Below are 25800 nucleotides of genomic sequence, written 5' to 3'. Positions count from 1 at the left end.
TATGATTAATGACCCTTAATATGAATTATGAATAGCGACCCTCATCTCACGTTATGAATAGCGGTCCTTATGATTAACGAACCTTATTTCATTATGAATAGTGACCTTCTTTTGCCATTATGAATAGCGGACCCGGAAGTACGGGAATTTCCACGTTATGAATAGCGGTCCTTACGAATAGCGGACCTTATGAATAGCGGTCCTTATGAATAGCGAATAGACCCCGTTCGTCTTGGGCTAGATAAACGGTATCCGCTGAGGACAATGCTACTGTTGGACGTATCAACATTGAATACTTCAATGCATCTACAACTGTACAACCTCTGGTTTACCAGCCGATTGTGAATCGGGGTGTAAAGTGTTGTACACTAATTATGATTTATAATAAGAGTCTTCTTGAGGCTGGATTTTGTAGAACTCAAATATGAACAACTTGTTGTATTTATTAGATGTATGTGAAGCCGCATTACAATCTGCGGTAGCAATAATCATGGGCATATGATATAGGTCATTTGTTGAACATACATGTAGATATAAAATGATATCATATCACAATCCCTCTTCTCAATGAAAACTTAATTTCATATTTAGATCCATACTGTTTAAAATATCTTTTTAAAATTCTTTGCTTAAGAAATTAAACTTGTGCTAATATGAACTTACAATTTCGTCCCTTTCTTTGTTTGTTTGTTGTTGTTTTTTCTTCACCAAAAACAATTTGAAAATTCTATCACATTTGTTTTTCATTTGAATGCGAATTGTTTGCTTACTTATCTAAAATGTTTTGATCAGACTTCAGTTATCATCTTGCTTTATAATGCAATAAACTTAATTAATAAACAAAACATGACATATTCAATATGTCTCTTTCAATCTAATTACTCAAAACCTTGTAAACATTGTTAAAGAAAGCAAAAGACAACAATTATTTGAATTATCTCCAACCATATCAATATTTTACATATCGTATCTCTCTGGTTTCTTAATAGTACGACCTGATCTGGTGGTGTATGGTTGGTGGTGATTCGATGGTGTGTCTGGTTTGCTTTGTGTTTGTTCTGTTTGTGCATTCTGCTGGTCGTGTACATCATTATGTCTATCACTAGCATGTTGATGGTTTTGTTCCATGCTGTCCCTCTCTTGGGTTGGTTTGATGTGCCTACGATTTCGTCGCAGAGTGTAACCTGATGATGTCTCTACTTCATATGACCTTGGTTCTGGTCTCCTGTTTGTGATCTTTCCTCTGTCCCATCTACCAGTCTCTTGATTTTGGATTCTGACTTCTTGTCCTTTGTGTAGTGGGGGAAGGTTGGTAGCGTGCTTGTCGTCAAAGTATTTCTTCTGGTCATCCTGCCTGGTCTGCAGTCTCTGGTAGATGTCATCCTTTTGGGGTGACTGGTTCCGAATTCTGGTCGGTATGTCGGTTTGGATCTTCCTCCCCAGTAACAGCTCTGCTGGAGATGGTAGATGGCTGTCCAATGGAGAGGCTCTCAGGCATTGCAATGCCTTGTTGACGCCTATGTTATCTCTCTTAGCTTTCTTCATGGTGTTCTTGACAGTTTGTACTTGCCTCTCTATAAATCCATTGGATTGTGGATATCTCGGGCTTGAGGTTACATGTTGGAAATTCCAGTCTCTGGCAAACTCTACGAATATGGCACTATTGTATTGAGGTCCATTGTCGCTCATTAGTCTCTCGGGGGTTCCTTGTTCAGAGAAGATTTCCTTAAGCAGTCTGATGACAGCACTACTTGTTGCTTGCTGTGGTAACTGCTTTACAATTGGATACTTTGAGTATACGTCAGCAACAAGAAGGTACTCTCTTCCATCAAGTGTGAAGAGGTCAGTTGTGACAAATTGCCAAGGTCTGACAGGAATTTCATGTGGCTGCAGAGTCTCTGATGGCAGGGAGTTCCCATATTCTTGACATACAGAACATTTCCGTACCATCATCTCGATCTCCTGATTTATGCCATTCCAGAAGATACAGCTCTTTGCTCTCAGTTGGCATTTGATGATGCCTTGATGTCCCTCATGTAGCTTGTTCAGGTATTCCTTTGTCAGGCATTTGGGGATGACAATTCTTGAACCTTTCAGGATAATCCCGTCTTCAATGGACATCTCGTCCCTGTATGGCCAGTATTTGTTCAGGCTTTTGTCAAGTTTACGCCTTTCTTCTGGCCATCCCTCTAGGATTACATCTCTCAGGATGCAAAGTTCACAGTCCTCTGATGTTGCGGTGCGGATCTCCAGTAGCTTCTTGTCTGAGAACATTACAAAGTCAACTTTCATGTGCATTTCAGGAGACTCAGGAGGCAGAGGATTAAGTCTTGACATGGCATCAGACAGAAGCATCTCCTTTCCAGGTTTATATTTCACTGTCATGTCATACCCTTGGAGTCTGAGCAGTAGTCTTTGTAGTCTTGGGGGTGCAGCTCCAAGGTTCTTGAGAGTGATCATCTCTAGTGGTTTGTGATCTGAGAGGATAGTGAAACTTCTGCCGAAGACGAACGTGTGAAACTTTTCACATGCGTAGACAACTGCTAGCATCTCTCTCTCAATGTTAGCGTATCGCTGCTCGGTGTCTGTGAGGGACTTTGAGGCAAACGCTATTGGTCTCCCTTCCTGTGTGAGGGCTGCTCCAACGCCTTTCATCGATGCATCTACTTCTAGGACAACAGGTTTCTTTGGATCAAAGTAAGCAAGTGTGGTCTCCTTGCAGATCATATCTTTGATGGTCTCAAACACCTTCTGATGTGATTCAGTCCAGCTATATATCACATCTTTCTTCACAAGTTCCCGAAGTGGTGCAGTCAGTGAGGCAAGTCTTGGAATGAATGGTGACATGTAGGTCACAATGCCTAGGAACTCTCGGAGTTCTGTCACGTTCTGTGGTGCGTTCAGGGCTGATATGGCTGCTGTCTTCTGTGGGTCTGGTTGCACTCCATCTTTGCTGAAGACAAGGCCATAGAATCTCACTCGGTCTTGCTTGATGTGGCATTTGTTCCAGTTCAGGACGAGTCCATGCTCCTTTGCGACGCGCATCAGATTGTGTAAGTTGGCGTCATGTTCCACTGCCGTCTTTCCTACGACTGCTATGTCATCGGCCATTCCTATGACTCCAGGACATTTCTCTAGTATTTGATTCATTCGTTGCTGGAACACGTCCTGAGAAACACACAAGCCAAAAGGTAGTCTCTTGAAACGGTAACGACCAAAGGGACTATTGAAGGTCGTCAAATGGCTTGATTCTTCATCTAGCTGTATAGCCCAATATCCATGTCTGGCATCCAGGGTACTGAACACTGTTGCTCCTTCAAACTGGTGTCGGACTTCTTCAATGGTTGGCATCGGCATATGGCTTCTCTTGATTGCCTTATTTAAGTCTTTTGGGTCAAGGCAAATTCTCCATCTTCCATTGGGCTTCTGGGTGTATGCCAAGCTTGATACCCAGTCTGTTGGCTTAGTGACACTTTCTATCACTTCAAGACTCTCCATCTCATCAAGCTCTTTCTTGATGTCATCCTTTATGCCTATCGGGCATCGTCGAACTGCATGTATCACAGGAGCCGCATCTTTGTCGATCACGATGTGGTATTTCCCATCAAATTTTCCGATTCCATCAAATCTATCGGGATACAAAGTCTTCAAATGCTCTCTATCTTTGATGGGACTATCATGGCTCTCCATCAGACTGCAATTCAAGACTACTAATCCTAGATCCAGGCACAACTCAAGTCCAAGGATGGCTGGTCTTTGAGTCTTCACCACAAAGAATTCTCCATTTGCTTGTCTGTCCTGGTGGTTACAGCTCAGCGTATGTAGGCCTACTTGTGGAATAACACTCTTTTCACCATAGCCTGTTATCGTTATCGGTGACTTTCTTAGCTTTCCTGTGATAGGTTCCCCATTAGAGTCCACGCGATCAGGGTACATCTTCTGATAAATGCGTAATGGAAGAATGTTCCCTTCAGATCCTGTGTCAACTTTGGCTTTTAGAGTCGCTGGTCCTCTTCCGATCTCAACTCCGATCACAGCGAAGGCTTCGTTCTTTCTGATCTGGTCTACACAGATGGTCTCAAACCGCATGTCGTCAGTTTCTTCTGTTTCTTCCTCTTCTTTCATCTCATGGAGTCTCTTTGATCTCTGTGCTTGCGACCTTTTCGGATATGTCTTTGTAGCTTCTTGTTTCCTTTGCCACTGCTGTTTAGATTCTTGTTCCTGTTTCTTCAGTCGGCAGCATTTCTCCCAGTGATTCATTTTATCACAGTTTCTGCATTTGGTGCCATAAGCAGGGCACTTCCTCGGTGGATGGTTCAGTCCACAGAATGAGCACTGTTTCTTCCTTTGGATATGTTGCTTCGTCATATCAACGTTGACGGCTTGACCATGAAGGAGTTTCATATCCGCCTCAGTTGCCTCCTGGGTTCTGGCGATGTCCAAAGCTGTATTTAACGTCAGTTTCTCATCCTTGGCCAACAATGTTTGCTGTACCTTCTTGCTTGAGGTGCCAATGACGATCTGTTCTATGAGGCGACCTTCAAGTTCAATGTCCGCAAACTTGCATTTTTGTGCTTGTATTTTGCATCTGGCCATGAAGTCGTCTATGGCTTCGGCTGGTTCCTGTGCCAATTTCTGCAGCTGAAATCTTGCCAGACGGAAATTGGTCTTTGGTTCGAAATGTTTTATGAAAGCTTCGAAGACCTCAGCTGGGGTCTTGAAGTCCTTTCCCCAGGATTTGTGAATCCTGATACCCTCTTGACCCAGCCACAACAGGATGTATGTACATTTCTCTTGGTCAGACTTCTTGTTAAGCGGCCCTGAAAATATCAACTCACAATAGTATTGAAAATTTCTAAATTCAGTCGGCAAATCTTTGGATGCCCAATCCATGCAGGGAGGGTTGATTCCTGTCATCTCTCCCATGTTGTTTGTTTGTGTGTGTGACTTTGTAACAGCCAATAAAATCTAATATAGCCTAGAAGTCTAAGTCACATAAAAAACAACTACTACTAGAGTCTAGTCATATTCAGCCTAATACATAAAGGAGTAAGGTCATATAGTGTGCCTTATCCTAATATACAAATAGGAGTAGGGTTACATTAAAATTCACACGTACCCTATCCTGTGTTATCAATACTGCAATGAGACAAAATATCTATGGCATTTGTTATACTGCATCGCAACAAACATCATCAATAATATTTAATTCCAAAGCAATTTATTCCTTTGCCAGTCCAACTCTTCCATGTCTCTATTAAATATAAGCCGGTCCTTCAATACTATCCATGGATTTACTCACATTAAATGACCCTGGTCAGGTTGGTGATTCAACCATTCTATTCAAACATGTGCAAATAATGAATTCAGCAAAGCGTCCATTATTTCAAAATGTTGAATCTTGATTAACATCTAGTGTCTCTCAGTTCAAGTTCATATCTTATTCCACGGAGATCTGTATTCCCAGGTTTCACTCTCATATAGGTCTATAGACCCTAGTATGTAGACTAGGTGTCGATCGAGGTGTCCAGCTCCAGCGACGTCGTCGATCCTCCCGATGAGCTCCGAGTCCGTGTGGCTCAGTTCCAAACCAAAATGCAGGGCTGGGAGTATAGCGCCCTAGCTGTACTGTCCTGTTCCCGGTCCCGGTCGAGCCTCTAGGCTCTGCTCCTGACGAGCCTCTAGGCTCTGCTCCTGGCGAGCCTCTAGGCTCTGGCTCTGCCTCGGCATCAAGCTGGTCCTGAATGTAGGGCAAATAATCACTTCTCGATCAGTGCTGTGCCATCGGACGATAGGCTCACTCGGTCTCAGTTCGTATGGGGTTTAAAATCTCATATTTGCGACTCACCAAATAATCAGTGTCGTTTTCTGCAGTACTCAAACGTCCCTCAAATATATCGCTGACCTGTTCAGAGCTTCACCTTTCTCAGTTCAAAATTCATCTCAGCGGAATATCAGTCCAAAATCGTTGTAGAGGAAAACTAACTTGCTCAAATCGCGAAGTTTCCGTCATTCACAATGTAAACAATCGACTCACACTGTTCCGTTCAAAATTCCTCCGCGGTTAGCGCGCGTAATTTTTCGTACGTGCTAGTCAGTTCCATACCGCATATACACACGAGCCAAATTAGCACAGGGGGTCGATGCGCGTAAACGAAATCCCAACCTAGGCCTGGCCGGTAAACGGTGCTTAAATTGTCCATAAAATCCAAATCCGGGCTCCACCTGCACTCAAAATGATCTAGCAAAGTCCTGGCACCGCTGCCACCATGTAAAGTGTTGTACACTAATTATGATTTATAATAAGAGTCTTCTTGAGGCTGGATTTTGTAGAACTCAAATATGAACAACTTGTTGTATTTATTAGATGTATGTGAAGCCGCATTACAATCTGCGGTAGCAATAATCATGGGCATATGATATAGGTCATTTGTTGAACATACATGTAGATATAAAATGATATCATATCACACGGGGAACAGATGATCCAGCATTTATTACCTTGATGTGTTGTTCAAGATTATCTATATACTGCGGTTCCCAAGGCCCGGAAGCGAATTTTTTTTTCCCAAACAGGTTTACCTGAGAGTAAAATCCTGCCTCCTGATTGGTTCAGAGGTATACGCGTCATGAATAATCACGAGCTGAGTTAACAGCACTGTGGCTGAGCTGCAGTACCTAGTATATGTATTACGCATGCGCGTGGACTTCAGTTTTGCTGGCCATTTAGGTGTACAAAATGTATGTGAGCTAGCTGTGGTGCGAAGGGGATTTTTATTGGGGGAAGGGGGGGGGGGGTCTGTTTGTTTGTGAACATTTCTGGTTATTCTGGTGCTTGGTTTATATAGTTTTACACTGCGGATTTTTCTTCTCAAAGAGTTCACTTACAGTACACACACTAATATTCCAATTTTACACATAGGCTATACATACAAACACTATCTTTCTCTCTCTCTCTCTTCTCTCTCTCTCTTTCTCTCTCTCTCGCTCTCTCTCTCTCTCTCTCTATAAACACACACCCACCCACCCTCATGTATTTACAAACACATAAGCAACAAATGCACACACTAGCTGTCAAGAATACACAATAGACACACACAAGGGGTATGAATTATCTTATCAGGATGGTCCGACATGAGATGGTTGGATGTGGGTCAAAGCCACTGTGTTGCTCTGAGCATGATATCTTGACAAACATTTAATATTATCACCCGTAACTGAAACCAACACACAATTAATATCACGGTATTAGTCTCTTTTTTTTTAGCTCATGTAAAAGTTATAACTTAGAGCCAATCACTGCGCATCAAGAGAAAAGAGAAAAGAGAAAAGAGAAAAGAGTCTGTGAGTGAGTCTGTCTGTCTGTCTGTCTGTCTGTGAGTCTGTGAAGTATTTAGGCATTGAGTTGGCTAGCGCAATTTCATTTTCATCTTTAGTAGAATCAGTTGTAAAAAAAGCAAATTCTCGTCTGAAATTTTTGTACAGATATCAAAGTTGTATGGATTTAAAAGCAAGACGTACACTCTGTTTTGCTCTTATTCAATGTTTATTTGACTATGCTAACCCTGCATGGTACAGTAACATAAACAAGTCAGATCAAAAGAAGTTGAAGATTATACAGAACAAAATGGTGAGATTTATCAACTGTTCTGGTCCAAGAACTCATGTTGGCTATAGCGAACTTTCTAAAGCTGGTTTTCTTGAAGTCGACCAAAGATCAAAACAACTCGCATTGCATCACGTGCATAAAATATATCATACTAGGGCGAATCATTATATTCGATCCAACTTCGATCTTGTTACTGACGTACATGATTATAATACAAGAAATAGACGATTCAACTTTAACTTACCAGAAAGAGTAGGTAGTATTGGAAATTCGTTTTATTACAATGCCATAAAACATTGGAATTCCCTTCCCAATGGTGTAAAAGAAATAGGAAACTATGATCATTTTAAGAGGAAATTAAAGGAATACCTAATACTTGACAGTCAGAGAAGAGAAGTGAATGACATGTTATATGATTGAAATTGTTATTCTTCTGTCGGTTCATACTTTTTCATGTTGTATATACTTATGTTTTCGTACGTTATAGAAATTCTACAAATTCATCATTATTTTCCTCTTCTTCCTTCTCCTCTTTTTCTTCTTCTCCTTCTTCTTTTTCTTCTTGTACTTAATATCATTTCTATCATCAGTTTAATGTTGTTATTATTATCTTTAATAAGTAGTTCTTTTAATTTTCTTATCTGTCTGTAAATATTACTATTTTAATTTATTAATTGTATACATGTCTGTAAGGGACCCCACTGGAAATAAGCTCTCGAGCTTTCGTGGGTTATCCTGTTCAAGCTGACTTATTTTTTGATCTGTTATTATTGTATATTGTTGTATATTGGAAGCTTGTCGAATAAAAATCAATCAATCAATCAATCATGCATATCCATGCATGCAGTGTATATAGCCTACGTATATAGCTGCGCTGCATCAACGAACTCAAACTTGGATTTATATGAGCTGCATGAGCAGCTTCGCCTTGTGTCACGCGCATGCGTAATACTACTAGTATCTTTCAGCTCAGTCATGAATATTCATGATGCGTATACCTCTGAACCAATCAGGAGGCAGGATTTTACTCTCATAGGTAAACCTGTTTGGGAAAAAAAAATTCGCGGCCCGGAAGCGACTTTGCGTTTTACACCCTGGCCTGGACCTTTTCCCAATAAATTTCAAGGAACCGACTGGGAAAAGTCTATCCATGACAAGATATTGCGCGCGCACGTAGCTCTTCTGCAATGCTCAACGTACGTGGGTGTTTGGAAAACGAAGACCGAAGAACGAAGACCTGGGGAGCGAATTTTTTTTCCGTACTCGAGAGGGCAAATACCCCATGTGCGCATGCGCGTGGACTTGTGATTTCTCTGCTACTTCCCATACGAAATGTACATGTATTCGCATGTACTGTGCACGATTCGCGTTCTACGAGTAAACGATGGCATAGTAGTCTTCAAACACAGACTCTGATTTGCCAGTTTGACAAAACAATTACGCATATATCGTGCGTAGCAATAGTACTAGTATTCAAGTCTGAGTAGTTGTATGATTCAGACATTTTAGTGCTTACAGAAATGCATCCCAAATTGAATAGCATGGTATAGTAGTCTGCAAGCACAGACGCTAATCGGAAAGTTTGACAACATAGTGTCTTGAGTAGTGCTTTATATTCAAATATGTGTAGTTTTATGATTCAGACCCTACTGGTGCGTGTATTGGAAAGGCATCTCAACTTGCAGAGTGGCATAGTAGTCTGCAAGCACAGACGCTAATCTGACAGTTTGACAAAATAGTGTTATTCAAGTCTGAGTAGTTTTATGATTCAGACCCTACTGGTGCGTGTATTGGAAATGCACCTCAACTTATAGAGTGGCATAGTAGTATGCAAGCACAGACTCTCCTTTGACAGTTTGACAGAATAATATAGGCCTATTGTGTATTGAGTAGTGCTTTTATTCAAGTTTTCGTAGTTTTCTGTGTTGTGCCACTGCTCTCTCACTCTCTCTCTCTCTCTCTCTATCTCTCTCTCTTTCTCTCTCTCTAGCTCTGTCCTTGCAGACTACTATACTACACTCTACACATTGAGATGCATTTCTAACGCACGCACCAGTAGGGTCTGAATCATACATCTACGCAGACTTGAATAAAGTACTTCTCAGCACACTACTAGTATGTTGTCAAACTGTCAGATTAGCGTCTGTGCTTGCAGACTACTATACCATTCTATACAAGTTGGCGACTTGAATAAAGTACTTCTCAGCACACTACTAGTATGTTGTCAAACTGTCAGATTAGCGTCTGTGCTTGCAGACTACTATACCATTCTATACAAGTTGCAATGTATTTCCATATGCACTACTGGGTCTGAATCATACAACTACACAGACTTGAATAAGCACATCGCGACACATACGCATATTGATTTGTCAAACTGGCAAATCAGAGTCTGTGTTTGAAGACTACTATGCCATCGTTTACTCGTAGAACGCGAATCGTGCACAGTACATGCGAATACATGTACATTTCGTATGGGAAGTAGCAGAGAAAATAATCATAAGTCCACGCGCATGCGCACATGGGATTTTTGCTCTCTCGAGTACGGAAAAAAAATTCGCGACCGGGGACCATGTGCGCGCACGTACGTGCGTCAATGAGATGATCCCCAGTCTTCGATCTTCGTTTTCCAAAATAACCCAGGGTGTTTTGGAAAACGAAGACCGAAGACCGGGGACCCATGTATTATGTGTGTTCGGCGTTGATAATAATTACAATACTACTTAAACACTGTCAGAATGTAAAAAACTATTATGACAAAAACAACAACAACAATAATAATTATAATAATAGTATAATAATAATAATAATAATAATAACAACACTAATGATAATACATGTATAAAAGACGATGATAATAATGATGATTAAAATGATAACATTAATAATAAGCATAACAACTTATGCAAAGGAAAACCAACAAAAAATAGCCTTTATAGACAGGAGGCTGCTACAGACAGGTTCTTCACACCTAATCTATATCCATGGGAACCAATTTGTAGTGGCCACTGATAGGAAGGTGTCTACTAAAGAGAGATGGCCGCTAATTAAGACAGATTTGGCTGTATTTTCATCATTACTAATCGCATAATAATATGTGCGCCCGGCCAAATCGTGGAGAGAGAGGAAGAGACGATCCCCGGTCTTCAATCTTCGTTTTCCAAAATACCCCAGGGTGTTTTGGAGAACGAAGAATGAAGACCGGGGACCCATGTATTATGTGTGTTCAGCGTTGATAATAATAACAATAATAATAATAATGATAATAATCATACTGATGATGATAAAAGATGATGATAATAATGATGATAAAAATAATAACATTAATAATAAGCATAACAACTTTTGCAAACGAAAACCAAATACAGTGAAAAAGTGTCTATAATGGCTTCCCAGGGGAAACCCCCCAAAATGGCCTTTATAGACAGGTGGCTGCTGCAGACAGGTTCTTAAACACCTAATTTATATCCATGGGAACCAATTTTTAGTGGCCACTATAGATACATGTAGGTCTAAGAGAGCTAAGACAGGTATGACTGTATTTTCATCATTAATAATCGCATATAATGTATGTGCGCCCGGCCAAATCGAGGAGAGAGAGGAAGAGACGATCCCCGGTCTTCGATCTTCGTTTTCCAAAATACCCCAGGGTGTTTTGGAAAACGAAGACCGAAGACCGGGTACCCATGTACGTTACGTGTTCGGCGTTAATAATAATTACAATACTACTGAAATACTGTCAGAAAGATGAAAACGATGATGACAAAAACAACAACAACAATGATAATTATAATAATAGTATAATAATAATAATAATAATAGTAATGATAACACATAATAATAATGATAAAAGATGATGATAAAAATGATGATAAATATGATAACATTAATAATAAGCATAACAACTTTTGCAAATTATTTCTTGTTGATCAGAGAAAGAACAACCGACCTGAGTTATTATCTTGTTTATATACAGTGTTGTTGTGTGTCTAATTAAGCAGTCATAACAAAGCAATATAAGAGTTCATTATTACATTTTACAAGGCAAGTGATTGATTTTACTTATTGCTGGTTGTGTGCAGTCATGTGTGAAGAGAGGAAGGATGTGATCACATTGGAACGAAATGCACAATACAAGTAATTTTTTTAACATTCTTGACACAGTAGTGATAACTGAAGTTATATTAGAATGATTAAACAAGAAATATTAATATCTTAAACTGATTAAGAAAGTGGGTCTGGAAGTATACGATTATAGGTAGTTGGAATATGGAAATCCAGTGGGAGGGGGTCTCACATATTAAGACATACGGGGGTGTGCCGCTCTATTGGACCCATTTTAAACCAAAAAAATCCCTAAACATGGGTCTGTTTTTTTCTTCAAAATTTCAAAAATGTTGGGGTGGTTGCATGTTCGGGTGGTAGCAACCACCCGAAAATTGTGAAAAATGGGCCTTTATTTCGAGTAAAATTCCCCCAAATGACCCTCAGAAATGGGTAGGGTTTCGAGGCTTGAGCGGCACACCCCCTTCCAAGCCAAATCTGAGACCCCGACTCCGGGCTGGAAATACATGATAAAGGCAAATGCAACCTTTGTTGTAAGATCCCCGGTCTTCGGTCTTCGTTTTCCAAAACACCCTGGGGTATTTTGGAAAACGAAGATCGAAGACCGGGGATCGTCTCTTCCTCTCTCCTCGATTTGGCCTGGTGCACATATGCGATTATTAATGATGAAAATACAGTCATACCTGTCTTAGCTCTCTTAGACCTACATGTATCTATAGTGGCCACTAAAAATTGGTTCCCATGGATATAAATTAGGTGTTTAAGAACCTGTCTGTAGCAGCCACCTGTCTATCAAAGTCATTTTAGTTCACGTTTTTTCTTGGCTAGCCATTGTTGAAATTTTTTACTGTCATTTCCATTGCATAAGTTCTTATGCTTATTATTAATATTGTTATCATTATTATTATCATTATTATCATAACCATTATTATATTATCATTATTATTATTATTATTATTATTATTATTATTGTTATTATTAGGCCTATTATTACTATTATTATTATTATCAGTGTTGTTGTTTTGTCATCATCGTTTTCATCATTCTGACAGTTTTCCAGTATTATTGTAATTATTATTAACGCCGAACACGCATAGTACATGGGTCCCCGGTCTTCGGTCTTCGTTTTCCAAAACACCCTGGGGTATTTTGGAAAACGAAGATCGAAGACCGGGGATCGTTACTTCTCCTCTCTTCTTGATCTGGCCGCAGCCAGGTTTGCTATTTCATCTAATGGCTAAGTTTGGGAGGTTAACCTATATATTAGTAGGTTAGGAACTATAACCAAAGAAGTGTGTTTGTGTTTAGATTATGTGACTTTGTTTGTTTGCATACGAATATTCAATTATGTTTTATAGTTCTTATTACTTTTTATTAATAGGCAGTCCGTGTCACGAGGTTAACCATCACAGGTCTCCTCCTGTTTTACAGACTCATCTCATCTCTATTTTTGGTACCCTACTATTTACAAAAGTAACAAGGGCCACCTGTCTGTAAAGGCCATTTTTTGTGTCCCCTGGGTAGCCATTATATACACTTTTTCTCTGTAGTTTTTTCTTTGCATAGGCCTATTATGCTTATTATTAATGTTATTATTTTTATCATTATTATCATCATCTTTTATCATTATTAGTATGTATTATCATTACTATTATTATTATTATTATTATTATTATTATTATTATTATTATATTATTATTATTATTATTATCATTGTTTGTTTTTTTTTTTCATCATCGTTTTTATCATTCTGACAGTGTTTCAGTAGTATTGTAATTATTATTAACGCCGAACACAAATAATACATGGGTCCCCGGTCTTCTGTCTTCGTTTTCCAAAACACCCTGGGGTATTTTGGAAAGCGAAGATCGAAGACCGGGGATCGTCTCTTCCTATCTCTCTCTCTCTCTCTCTCTCTCTCTCCTCACGTGGGTGCACTACACGTATAAGTGCATGCACGCATAGTACATGGGTCCCCGGTCTTCTGTCTTCGTTTTCCAAAACACCTGGGGTATTTTGGAAAACGAAGACAGAAGACCGGGGATCGTCTCTTCCTATCTCTCTCTCTCTCTCTCTCTCTCTCTCCTCACGTGGGTGCACTACACGTACAAGTGCATGGGATCGTCTCTTGCTATCTCTCTCTCTCTCTCTCTCTTTCTCTCTCTCACGTGGGTGCACTACACGTACAAGTGCATGCACGCATAGTACATGGGTCCCCGGTCTTCTGTCTTCGTTTTCCAAAACACCCTGGGTTATTTTGGAAAACGAAGATCGAAGACCGGGGATCATCTCCTTGACGCACGTACGTGCGCGCACATGGTCCCCAGTCTTCGTTCTTCGGTCTTCGTTTTCCAAACACCCCAACGTACGTCCTATATGTCCAGTCCAGTGTCGCGGTACGCGGTACATGTACTTTTGTATCGAGACGTACGAGTGAGAGAAAAACAACGAATAACAACAGAAGGAAATATATAGAGAAAAACAATAAATAATTAAAGAACAGAGAGGAAACAAAGAATGTCATAAGCAGAGAGAGAAAACAAAAACTAACTTGAAAGAAAGAGAGAAATTAGAGAAGGAATTAATCAAAGTAAGGAAAGAGAGAAACCAAATAATATTATGGTTTTTGTGGTTTAATTCCGCCTTCTTCAGGGTTTCAATTTTTGACGTGTAGCCTACTTTCAAACCATTTGCTGATTCGGACCCCTCCCCCCCCCCCCCTAACACACGTGTACACATATCGACACATACACAGACTACACTCGACATAATATGTGTAATGGTAATGTAATACATAAACTGTGATTTAAATATTGCACTCGTACCATTTTCTATTATTGTGGGATCACGTCTTTCATTTTTTAAATTCATGTCATTTGTTTCTAAGACCTAATTTCTCTAATTCTCTTGACCCCTCTCCCTTCATATTTGTTTTCTAAGACCTCCCCCCCCCCTCATCTCTCTTCATATTTGTTTTCTGAGACCCATTTCTCCCCCGCCCCCCCCCCCCCCCCATCTCTATTCATATTTGTTTTCTAAGACCTCTCTCTCTCGTATGTATTTCTCAGACCCCTCTTTCTTTCTCTCATTAACCCCCTCTTCATATTTGTTTCTAAGGCCTCTCTCTCTCTCTTCATATTTGTTTCTAAGACCCCCCCCCCCTCTCTTTCTCATTTCTTGATATTTGTTTCTAAGACCTCTCTCTCTCTAGCTCTCAATTCATGATATTTGTTTCTAAGACCCCCTCTCTTTCTCACTTCTTGAATTCATATTTGTTTCTAAGACCTCTGTCTCTCTCTCCCTTTCTCTCTTTCTCATTTTAAATTCATGATATTTGTTTATAAGACCTCTCTTTCTCTCTTTTTCCATTCATCACTTTGTCTAGTGTAATGTACAGACACATAACATATAAAGGAAATTATACACCCGTTTTACATGAATTCATTTGCACTTTATTTACTGCTTTACATTCATATACTTTTTTTTTTCGTGAAGGTAATCTAATCCTTCAATGTCAGAGAAGTAATACAAAAGATACAGGAGTATGTGTATGCATAAATAGTTATATAAAGAAGAAATATGTAGTAAAAGTGAAAGCAAACAATAGTAGAAATTTGAACAGATAATTTGACAGTGTGTTAAGATTTAGATGCAAGAAATGACTATAAGAAATTTTTATTTGAAAATACATGCACATGTAGATAAAAAGAGATCTGAACATAGGCGGATTCATGGGCGCAGAGGCGTGCACCGCACTTTACTTTGGAGATAACGAACTGAATACACATAATAATGGATGATACGTGAAAATATTTTTCTTCAGCGAGTAACAATATTTCACGTATTTCGCGAAAATTGATCATCCAATATTATAATTATTATTTAGATACTCCACAGAGATATTGTGATTTATTCACCATTTTTTATAATATACTAGTACATGTACTTGTAAACTGCATCTTGGCAATTGAAGCTTGAAACGAGTGCAAATATGAAATTTCCCAAGCATTTATGTGGTGCTGGTGCACAACTAACATGAAAAGTTAAAAATGTTTGAATTTCAAGAAAACAGTAGGCCTACCGTAACACTAATATAATCATTTACCTGTACAAAGTCGAACATCTAGAATTTACATATCCCAATCCAAGTTGTTACTTGAAGTTATTGTGACGTTACAATTATTGAAAACGAAGTAGTTACTTGGATGGTGCAATTTCATATGGTGACGTCACGTTTAATAGCTGCATGCGCACAATCACTAATAATGGCGTGGCTTAAGAGGAAAAATAAAAAAGAGCAACATAGGTTTTATTGTTACTTCACGTTAGCTGAATGCACACAATCATGTATTGACCAATCATAATCTTGTGGGCGTGGCAGAATGTTCATTGCGTCCAATATTTTATGTTATTATGAATTCTCCATAGGCTTAGACGTTAAGAAATGAGATTTAATATTTTAGCTCTCTGAGACGACCGTGACAGACCTCCAAAAATATCGTTGCCTCTAAAACCCTAAATCTAAATAATAGACCTAATATATATAACAACATAACATATAATAATATTTCCTTTATCCCAAATTTTCAGGTCCCAGGAACCTCATCATTATTAAAGGTTTCCACTGGTGTAAATTTGGCAATACTCCCTCAAAGCTATGGATAAGTTTGTGTGTACAATGCTTTTCATATAAAGTTCATTGACTTTTTGACCTTTGAACTTTGTCGAATATGACCCATATTCGAACTCGACCCGAGTCTTCAAGAGATGCAAGTACCACTGGTGTGAATTTGGTGATACTACCTAAAGGCTATGGAAATTTATTGTGAGTACAACATAATTGTTGATGCCGACAATGACGTCGGAAAGAGTGACGTCTATATACATGTACGCAGGCAAGACAAAAACTATGTTTTACTATGGGTTTTGCCTAGAGATTGGCACATTGTGACCGCATGGTTCAGATTATGTGGTGCAGCTGCACGTTTTTTACGTGGAAGCTGCGATGACTGTGATGACTGTGATGACTGACCACCTTTGGCATAGCCATGTTCTTCAACTGTTGCCTGCTTGGTCGGACGTCCCGATGTCAAGTTTCTCCTCCCCCCAATCTTCACTCTTCTGCGAGCAATGGCTGTTGGCTGCACGCCAATGCTAGGTCCAGAAGTCTTAAGGATACATACCTTGGGCTTAACCTTGCGCCTGGCAAGGTTGACGCCACTGTATCTCCCATACATTCTGATAGCAGATGTGAGACTGCTATCAGTCTTAAGCCTCCTATGAGACTGTAGCATAGCCTTAAAGGGCTCTGCAAATGTGGCAGGGTCCTGCTTAAGCTTCTCCTCCATCTCTAAGAACATGTTGTGGACTCTTTCCACAAGGTCATCAGATTGTGGAGCTGAAACAGACATAGAAAATGATGATTAAATGGCAACCCTGGTTGATTCTTTCAGAAATAATAATAATTAAAAAAACACTATGCAAAAATAAAAGTAGAGAATGTGTAGTTGATTTGGGGGAAACTCATACTTAAGGGTAAATCAGAAATGACTACACACCTTGAAAAACTGCCAACTGCTTAGATGAAAGTAATTATAAATATTAACCTTTTTACAATTTTATGGTAGAGAACTCTTCCGATTTCTTCCTATTTCTCTTGATATTACACATGTGTTAGGACACTTTAATACACAGTTAATGCACATGGGTAAATTTAGGTGACTGGGTATACACCAATTTGCATCAAAATACTAAAAGGCTTGCTTCACATAGCTACAACTTATATTGCCAAGACTGTAATTGACTTTAAAAATTACTTTGAAAATTATCCATACTCTAAAAATGGGATTTATAAATTTAACCATGTTTACTGGTAGAGTACACTTCAGATGACAGGCCTACTTATATCACAGTGAATTCTCAATACCCATATGAACTTAATCAGACTACATAATAATTAGATAAAGGTTTATAATTCAACTTACTGAAATGTGCTCAGATGTTATCCAAGCGATCCCTCGTAAATAATGGTTTAGTTGTAATACGGATGAAAGACAAAAAATGTGAAAAGAGTTAGGTCATGCACATGAATGAAAAACAGTGACAATATATCATGCACATTTCCGAATACTTGTCAGGCACCTTCAATCATTCTGCAGGCTCATAACAATCTGTAAATGGACAAGACTTCATGCTGGTAAGTAACACTAACATGTTAGAAACTTGATGTGTGCGACTTCATTCCAATATGCCTCTGCCTATGTTTAACTATTCACCCTGCCACACTCAACATCTTAATATGTTGATGACACAAAACACCAGATAATGACCTCTGTGACCCTTGACCTTTGACTTACGTACTCCAAAATCTAATCAGATCGTCTTCCTAATGGTGATACATACTATAATCAAGGTTGAAGTTCATGTCTCAAGTGGTTGTTGAGATATCACGATGACTGACAGATGGACAAATCCTAATGGGTCATTATAATGAAGATGATCAACAAATTATGAATTCAACGTCCATGATCAAACAGTCCACTCCCGATATAACGAGCACGGATACAACGAGATTTCGTTATAACGAGGCAATTCTCCAGGGCCCAATTTTAAAATATTCATGTATAAACCTATGTGGTCAGTATCTTTGATATAATGAGATTTCATTATAACGAGGTAATTGGTTTGGTCCCGAGCACCTCACTACAACGGGAGTGGACTGTAGCATGCAATAAAACACATGAGAAAATCTGGAACAATATAATAATATTTTGGAAATTTTCTTGTATTATTTTTTTATTTACGTTTGTCTTAAATTTTGGGATCAAGAAGATTCTCTCTAGCTTCCTTATTTTAATTGTTGATTTAACCAGAGCATTATGATCCAATAAGCATGTACCAAAATAATAATGGCCCTACATGTATATGTTACTCAACAACTTTCTGACCGTCGACATGTGATCTAGTTATCTCCCAAAATTAATGAGAATTTTGGCTCTCCGGCCTTCATTCATCCCATTTCAAATATTGAAAACATTCATTTATCCAGAGCTACATGTACCTGTTCGATTTGATTTACGCATTGGATGCACTACCTAAGGTAATAAATGGTTATTTAAAATAATAAAAACATGATTGACCAGCCTTTTTATATTAAAATATCAGAATATAAAATCCTATGAAACTTAAATGCATGTTCTCCTTTAGATAAAGTTTAGTTCTGGTCTTGAGATTGAAATGTGGAAGAACTGTCTCAAAGTGATTGGGAAAGGTTTATTATAATGCATCTAAGAATTGGTGTATGCTTTTGGTATCACCAAAATGATAAGAAATCAACTTGATTCTGCTAGGAGAGTCACATGCACTGCACACAGATATGCATGTATGTGGCTACACACAAATGTTCGGTCTGAACATTTGAGCTGCTTTTCTCTTATTATGAATGTGAGGTCATTTGAACAACAATCTTTTGTAGTGGATCTTTTTACTAATCTTCCTAAATAACATGAAAAGAATTTGAAAGCTCACAATAATTGTTTTTCACCTTTCCCACAACAGTAGCTTTTCTTCCCTTTTGTACAAAGTGAATGGAGAGTTGTCCACAAAATCAGCCATTTTGAAGCAGCGTTGCCAATTTGAGGATCCCCATAGAAAGTAAAACGAGACTTTTCGAACTTCCATAACTCTCTTATTTTATAACCGTTTTTGATGAAACTTTCTTTAAATTGCTCCTCTCATTTTACTCTTTCATATGAGATTGATTCTCTCCTTGGGTTTTGGTTTCCTCTAAATAGGTGATTGACAATTTATCGCTACTATATTCACATACTTGCTCTTCCTCCCGGATTGTGTCACTGTTCTCCTTACAGTGAGAGTAAGTTTAGCGCAGCACCTAGTGTCCTTGCTGTGACGAGATGTCCCTTCCTTAGCCCGTCTTTGCTGCCCATGATGACATCGATAGATCTTCTATTATCAATCATATACAATACGAAACTAAGATATGAATGAAATTTAGTCAGGACACCAAAGGAAGCAATTATAGAATGCTTGAAAAAGAGCTTCCAGGGGACTTAATCGTACATTGGTTAGGGTGCTGCAGCTGTAGGTAACCAAAGATATGAATATGAGTATAATTTCATAACACATATGAAAAAAAACTGCAAAAAAAAGTGATGAAAAATGGGACATAGAAATAAGATCACCAAATTCTGTAACATCAGAATAAAATTACATTCAACCAAACTAATGCAAAACCATAGAAACAGATTTACCAACACAACATGTAATAGTATATATCAGAGGTTTCTTCAATTGGGGTAATTTGTTTTTTTATCAGAAACAGCATTAAAAAAATTGCCTGCAATATTGTTTTGAGTTTTTACGGCGCCGTCAATATAAAATATGAATATTTACGTCATTCATGTTGAAGCAAGACAAGTCTTTATTTGCCAATTGAAAATGGTGGAAATCACATTTGCAGTTGTAGATCTAGACCCTCCTCCCCCCTACCACTACCAGTATTTTTTTTTTAACTTTTACATGAAAATGTCTTGTCATTGGACAGTTTTGATTTTGATATGCAACAGAAAGAGGATTGCTAAACCAATACCTTAAAGAGCACATATTTCTTCGCTGTCGGGCAGGTTCTCATTACCCTCCATGTGGTGCGAGAAGACTCTGCAAACTCGCTCATCCATTTTTTTGCATCATCTTCTGCTTTGACATTTATCACCAGTGATGCTGTGAATCCAGATTCATCATGGCTCTCAAAGTTATTTACATGGTAATGGTATTCATGATCTTCATTATGGGTAGATCTAGGTAGAATTGCCTGCAAAACAAACAAACAAAACAAAAAACAATATTATTCCAAGATCTGTAGAGGGCAAGCTCTATACTATAACAGTTAGGCTAGGGCGTAGGGGGGCTAGATCAAGATCGCAATCTAACTGTTAGATACCGGTAGTAGGGGCCTTGCTTACTAGGTATAACACAGGCACAGCTAAAGTCGGGCAATTGCCACACACAGAACCATCTGTATGTCAGGCTGTGCTAGAAATGGCTGCATGCTGCCATCTTTTTTGCTGAAGAATAATCAACTGAATCGCGGGAAGAATAATCATTTGAATCAGGTACAGATCTAAACCTACCTCAAAATAAAATAGGTTATTTTGGGACCATGCTTCAATCCTTGGGTGTTAAGTCTTAACAGATTGAATGTATGCACCTTTGCATGCAGGGGTTTAACTTAGATCTATCTTTAGTAGGAAATCCTCACTGTGCAGCAGGTCCCTGTAGGCTGTGCGACTACCCGTTCGAGGGGAGATGACAACAACAGACTCATCCCACTTCTATGCAGAACCCAATCGTACCAGCGCAGTTATCTACCCCAAACTATTACCAATTGGAACAATTTACCCATCGAAATAAAGAACCAAACATCTCATTCTGCCCTAAAGTTTCAAATAGCTCTTAGCAAAGAAGCATAGTCATGTCGCACAGCAGCAGCACCACTCTGGACGACAATGCTGAATAGCGATGTCCGGATATCATCCCGAGTAAATCCTGAGTAAACCTAGTACGAGGTCAATTTTAATTGACCTTGCATAATTGCAGTTTGCATACACAATTCGCCCATGTGTATCGCAAACATCACTACTCAAACTAGATCTACAAGTGAATCCAGATCCAGCAGTTACCATGGTTACTGCAAACCTGAATAAACATGGAATGTTTTGCGAGCCTAATTCATTGCGTCACAGCCTTCAGGGAAACATCGACATGTGAGCTGATGAAGTAAAGTGACACCTACATTAACGCGAACTGAGTCCTACTCCTAGCCTAGGCCCTAGGCTACGGAAAACATCGACAGTTAAAATTATTAACTGAAAAGTATTAACTGAAAAGTATTAACCATAGTCTAGATCTAGACCTAGTAGACTAGATCTAGATTCTATACGGTACGTAGATAGTAGAAGTAGTAAAGTTAGCTTTAGTAGACTTTATTGGAGAACTTGTTTAGCACAGGGCTAGATCTACTTCATATTCATAACTCCTAGGCTAAGTTAACTCATGAACTGTATTAAGTTATTAAGTTACACCTTAAGTTAGGCCCTCCTGCAGTCCTAGACTACATAACGTTAGATCTAACGTTATGTTTGTTTACATTGTTACTTATGCTTAGCTAGTCCAATTGACATTGCTGTTGTTAATGTTGACTGACAGACAGTACTGACAGTGACAGTGACAATGTGACACTGTGCAGCGACTCACTTAGTCTTACTCTTAGACCTCTAGGCCCCCTACTTAGTTTTGCTAACTATTGATGCCTAACAGTTACAGTTAATCGTACTCACATAACTACAATTCAAAACTGGATTTACAGTATTCATACCCGCAAAGGCGTCTGCATTGCCACTCCGTCATCATCCTCGATGAATTCCATCGTGCAGCAAGCTTCTTAACTTGTTGTTCTGAACTTGAAATCCTATATCTTCTCCCTTAATCTTCAGTATTGCAGCTGCGTACGGTGTGTATAAATGCTGCATCGACGTACGTCTGTACTGTGCATATCGCATGTACGATTCGATTTGGAACTGGCGCGCCCGATCGAGGAGCGTAGACTAGACTCATTCAAGCAGTTTCATTGCTATTTACCGGGAAAATGTCCAGGCCAGGGTGTAAAACGCAAACGGGCCAAGTGCAGTATACATCCAGGAATATCTCTAGATCATTTTTTAGTAGGGATTCGGACCTAAGTTGCTAAGCTGAAAATTTTCAAATGAGCCAGCGCCCCCCCCCCCCAAAAAAAAAAAGATGAGAGAGAAAAAAACAGTCCTTTGATATTTAAGTTGCTAAGCTGAACATTTTAATGAGCCAGCCCCCTCCCCCTTTCCCAAAAAATGACGAGAGAGAAAAAAAAATAGTCATTTGATATTTGAAATTTGTTATTTTGCCGACAGCATAATAAAGGTCAAATTTGCCAATAGAAAAGTTTGAACGGGGGTGTCACTCTACCCCCTCCCTCCTTCAGCGGCGCTCCTGATCACATCATTACTTTATAGCGTATAATGTACAGAATTTAGGGTCATGTAACAGATTATTCACTTGCTTTGAAGCAAATCAGAAAATTCAGAGAAAAGGGTTGTTTTGAACGACATGAAAAAATTAACAGCACCAAATATACATCATTCTGTAAGATATTATATTTGAGAAAAAAATATTTAAAAAGCCCATATTAATTAAGTGGCAAATCTGAAGTTGGACTGATGGAAATCATTATCCTCAATCAATCAATCAGAGAACATATTACAAACGTTAGATATCATGTTTACCGTACATGCATAAAATACGTACAGCCCTGAGACTCCTCACCGTTCGGAAGGAACAGTTACTTTAAAAAAAAAAATAGAAATGGGAAATTACATTTATCTATAACTCACGAGAGTGCCGATTTGTTTTGACTTTTCTTAGCTTCTGGTCTAGAATTTCGAAGTTTCTAATTATTTTCAAACTTAATCCTGAATTGGCTGTAGATCTACTTTCACACAATTCAATTTGTCACGGGCAGATATCAAGGAAGCACTCTACTCGGATAATTTATAGTTGGCAATTGATGTGTGCATAGTACCTTCGAGGCCTCCTCCCTTCCTTTCTTCCCCCTTCTCCCTCCCACTTAAATCCTTTTCCTGAATCCGGGTCATGTATTGTATTTATTGTAGCGTTCAATGTATAAAAGTTTTCATCCCTTTTGGGTTTGACGTCATCTATTGAAGAATTACGACGTCTTGTCTTGTCTCCATAGATCCATCATCCATGCACTGAAACTTATCAGCGCAGCATCAACGCAGCGCCTCCATTTGTCGATCGACGCTCGATACGATCGCGACGTGCTAGGCCATCCATGCACAATAATATTATTGTTTTCGAGAACAATCATCGAAGTGATCATTCTTTAATCGACGGACCAGTTGAAGTGCATTAGAACGTAAGTTGTATTATTTCTCTGTCTTGTAGTACGTATATAGCTTTCGAGGAATCTTTTGGAGGAATAACTACCATGTACCAAGTACCATTTGCCAAGTGGGCATCGAATTATACTTTTATAGTTTGTTTCTTGTTCTCGATTTGGTTTTGAACAGAGATAGAATTGAGCGAATTCGAGCCGGTCAACCACCCAGAGCCTCGGCGGACCGCAAACACATTATCCGTAGTCTGCCGTAGCCATAGTCCTAGAGTAGAAGTGTAACAATGCCAATGACTGATATGAGTGTTCAAACTTCATGCAAATTATTGTTTTTCTTGTTAAATTTATGAACGTGTCTAGACTATATCTATACTAGACTGAAAATTTCTTCTCTTTCCTTAGTTAGCCTCTTAATTTGCTCAAATGTCTAATAAAGCCTCGATCAGTCTTCAGATGAGATGTGGCAAAACTGCACCATTTTATTTTTATGATGTTGTTACTTTGTCGTTAAGTTGTTGTTGTTGGGTAATTGTTTATTGGCGTTCATTCAATGTTGAATATATACGCCATAATTATTTTTAATTTTATAAGGAAAATCAGTTATAAATAAGAAAACTGAGGATAAAGATTTGTAATGTCGTTAAGTGTAATATACTTCACATTTCCGATCTTATACACTTACATAGGCTACTATACTTTCAAAATCAGTTTATAATATTTGTAATATCATGTTTGACGTTTAATAGCAAACCGATGTGTTTGTGCCCATAGTAGGGCCCTGCAAGCTGCATCTTACATATCCAGATCCAGAAAACGACTGATTTGTTTGTCTTCTATTTGTTATAAAAAAAATTCTGTTCATATGAATGTTTTTACATTAGGGCTTGTTTCGATGGAGTCGGGCTAACTCGGCCCACGGGACTACTCGGCCCAGCTGGAAAAACTGGGCCGAGATGTCCCGACCTGATTAATCGATCGAGAGATACCAATGTGTATATGTTTGTGCTCTTTGTGACTTAATAATGCCCTTTCCAACCAAAATCTTTAATGGAATTGTGTTAAATGATACCAATGAAGACAATCTATAACTTATCTTTAGGTAAAATGACAAAAAAATGACATTTCGGACAATTTACTCACAGCTCGCAATCCGCATTGCCGCACGTACATTAAATGTGCGTTGTATCTACTCGGACCACTGAAATTCGAGCAGTGTTTTTGTCGGTAAATCACTGCAAAAATATCATTTTTATCTCGTATGAAGGTCTATTTTTTTATTCCTGACACAGATTTCATTATTGAGAAGTCGAATATAGTACATTTTAGACGAGATGGTTGATGTTTGTTCACATTCTTTCGTCCTGGCCGTAAATTAGCAGACTACTGCCTAGTGCTACCGCAGCAGCTCAGCTCAGTGTGCAGCTAGCCGTACAGCGCCGCCCCCCGGGTCGGCGGGGGAATTCACTGACTCGTGCCGGGCCGCTGCACTGCATTGCATGATTGTACTGCCCAATTTGATCGAGTGAATGTGTGAGTATAACTAATCAAACTAGATCTATATCTACTGTATTATCATTATTCATTCTGAGTAGAATATCCAATTTGAGTTAGTGAGTAAACTAGACCTAGATCTATATCTACTGTAGCTACACCATTATCATATACTAGATTAGTCATTCAGAGTAGAATATTCGATTAATGAAGGAATGGAATTTTTCTTTTTCATAATCAGATAATCATATTTTACTCCTAAAAGTTAAAGACTTGATAAATAGCTAGATCTCTCGTAAGGGCCTAGCCTAGTACTGTAAGAGAAGTGAGCTGAAGAATCGCCTTCTTTTTTTTATTTTGGAGGGGCAGGCGCGTAGCCAGGGAGGGGGGGCAGTGGGGGCGGTCGCCCCCCCCCCCCCAAAAAAAAAGGAAGAGGACGTAGGAAGAAAAAGGATTAAGAGTCGAGAACGGTACAACGAATCGTCTTCTTTCTCTAATTATTTAATGAAACATCAAAGCTTCCGCGCTGTGCGGGAAGGGGGGACGGAACTGAATTCAGATAAGGATAAATAGTCGAGAACGGTACAACGAATCGGGGTCCAGACAACTCGCCACAAAGACAACCCGCCACAATACCTTGGACATCCCGCCACAATACCCTGGACAACCC

At 39.0% G+C, this 25800-nt stretch overlaps 2 protein-coding genes and 1 long non-coding RNA gene across 7 annotated transcripts in view; 1 reads left to right on the top strand and 2 right to left on the bottom strand.

Annotated features, from left to right (window-relative positions):
- Positions 1 to 957: 957 nt before the first annotated feature.
- Positions 958 to 4926, bottom strand: LOC105437507 (uncharacterized protein K02A2.6-like). The gene has a single exon (XM_011664165.2). The coding sequence runs from the start codon at positions 4924 to 4926 to the stop codon at positions 958 to 960; it is 3969 nt and encodes a 1322-aa protein (XP_011662467.2).
- A 10177-nt stretch (positions 4927 to 15103) lies between these two features.
- On the bottom strand, positions 15104 to 22483 carry LOC579923. Its single transcript, XR_004063879.1, has 4 exons — positions 22068 to 22483; positions 20283 to 20504; positions 17659 to 19639; positions 15104 to 17072 (listed from the first exon to the last, which is right to left on the bottom strand). It is a non-coding gene; the product is annotated as an uncharacterized LOC579923 (long non-coding RNA).
- Positions 22484 to 23464: 981 nt separating this feature from the next.
- The window catches only part of LOC579544 (CD109 antigen), a 66271-nt gene continuing 63935 nt past the window's right edge, over positions 23465 to 25800 (top strand). For 3 of the 5 annotated variants that reach the window (XM_030983995.1, XM_030983997.1, XM_030983993.1), the window contains exon 1: positions 23466 to 23660. The gene's annotated coding sequence lies outside the window, so the exon portion shown is untranslated. Of the gene's footprint in view, positions 23661 to 25800 lie in introns of all 5 variants that reach the window. The other 2 variants (XM_030983994.1, XM_030983996.1) reach the window with 2 other exon arrangements.

Source organism: Strongylocentrotus purpuratus, unplaced genomic scaffold (genome assembly GCF_000002235.5).
Source record: "Strongylocentrotus purpuratus isolate Spur 01 unplaced genomic scaffold, Spur_5.0 spur5_scaffold_14, whole genome shotgun sequence".
Lineage (NCBI taxonomy): Eukaryota > Metazoa > Echinodermata > Echinoidea > Camarodonta > Strongylocentrotidae > Strongylocentrotus > Strongylocentrotus purpuratus.
This window is presented reverse-complemented; position numbering and strand designations above follow the sequence as displayed.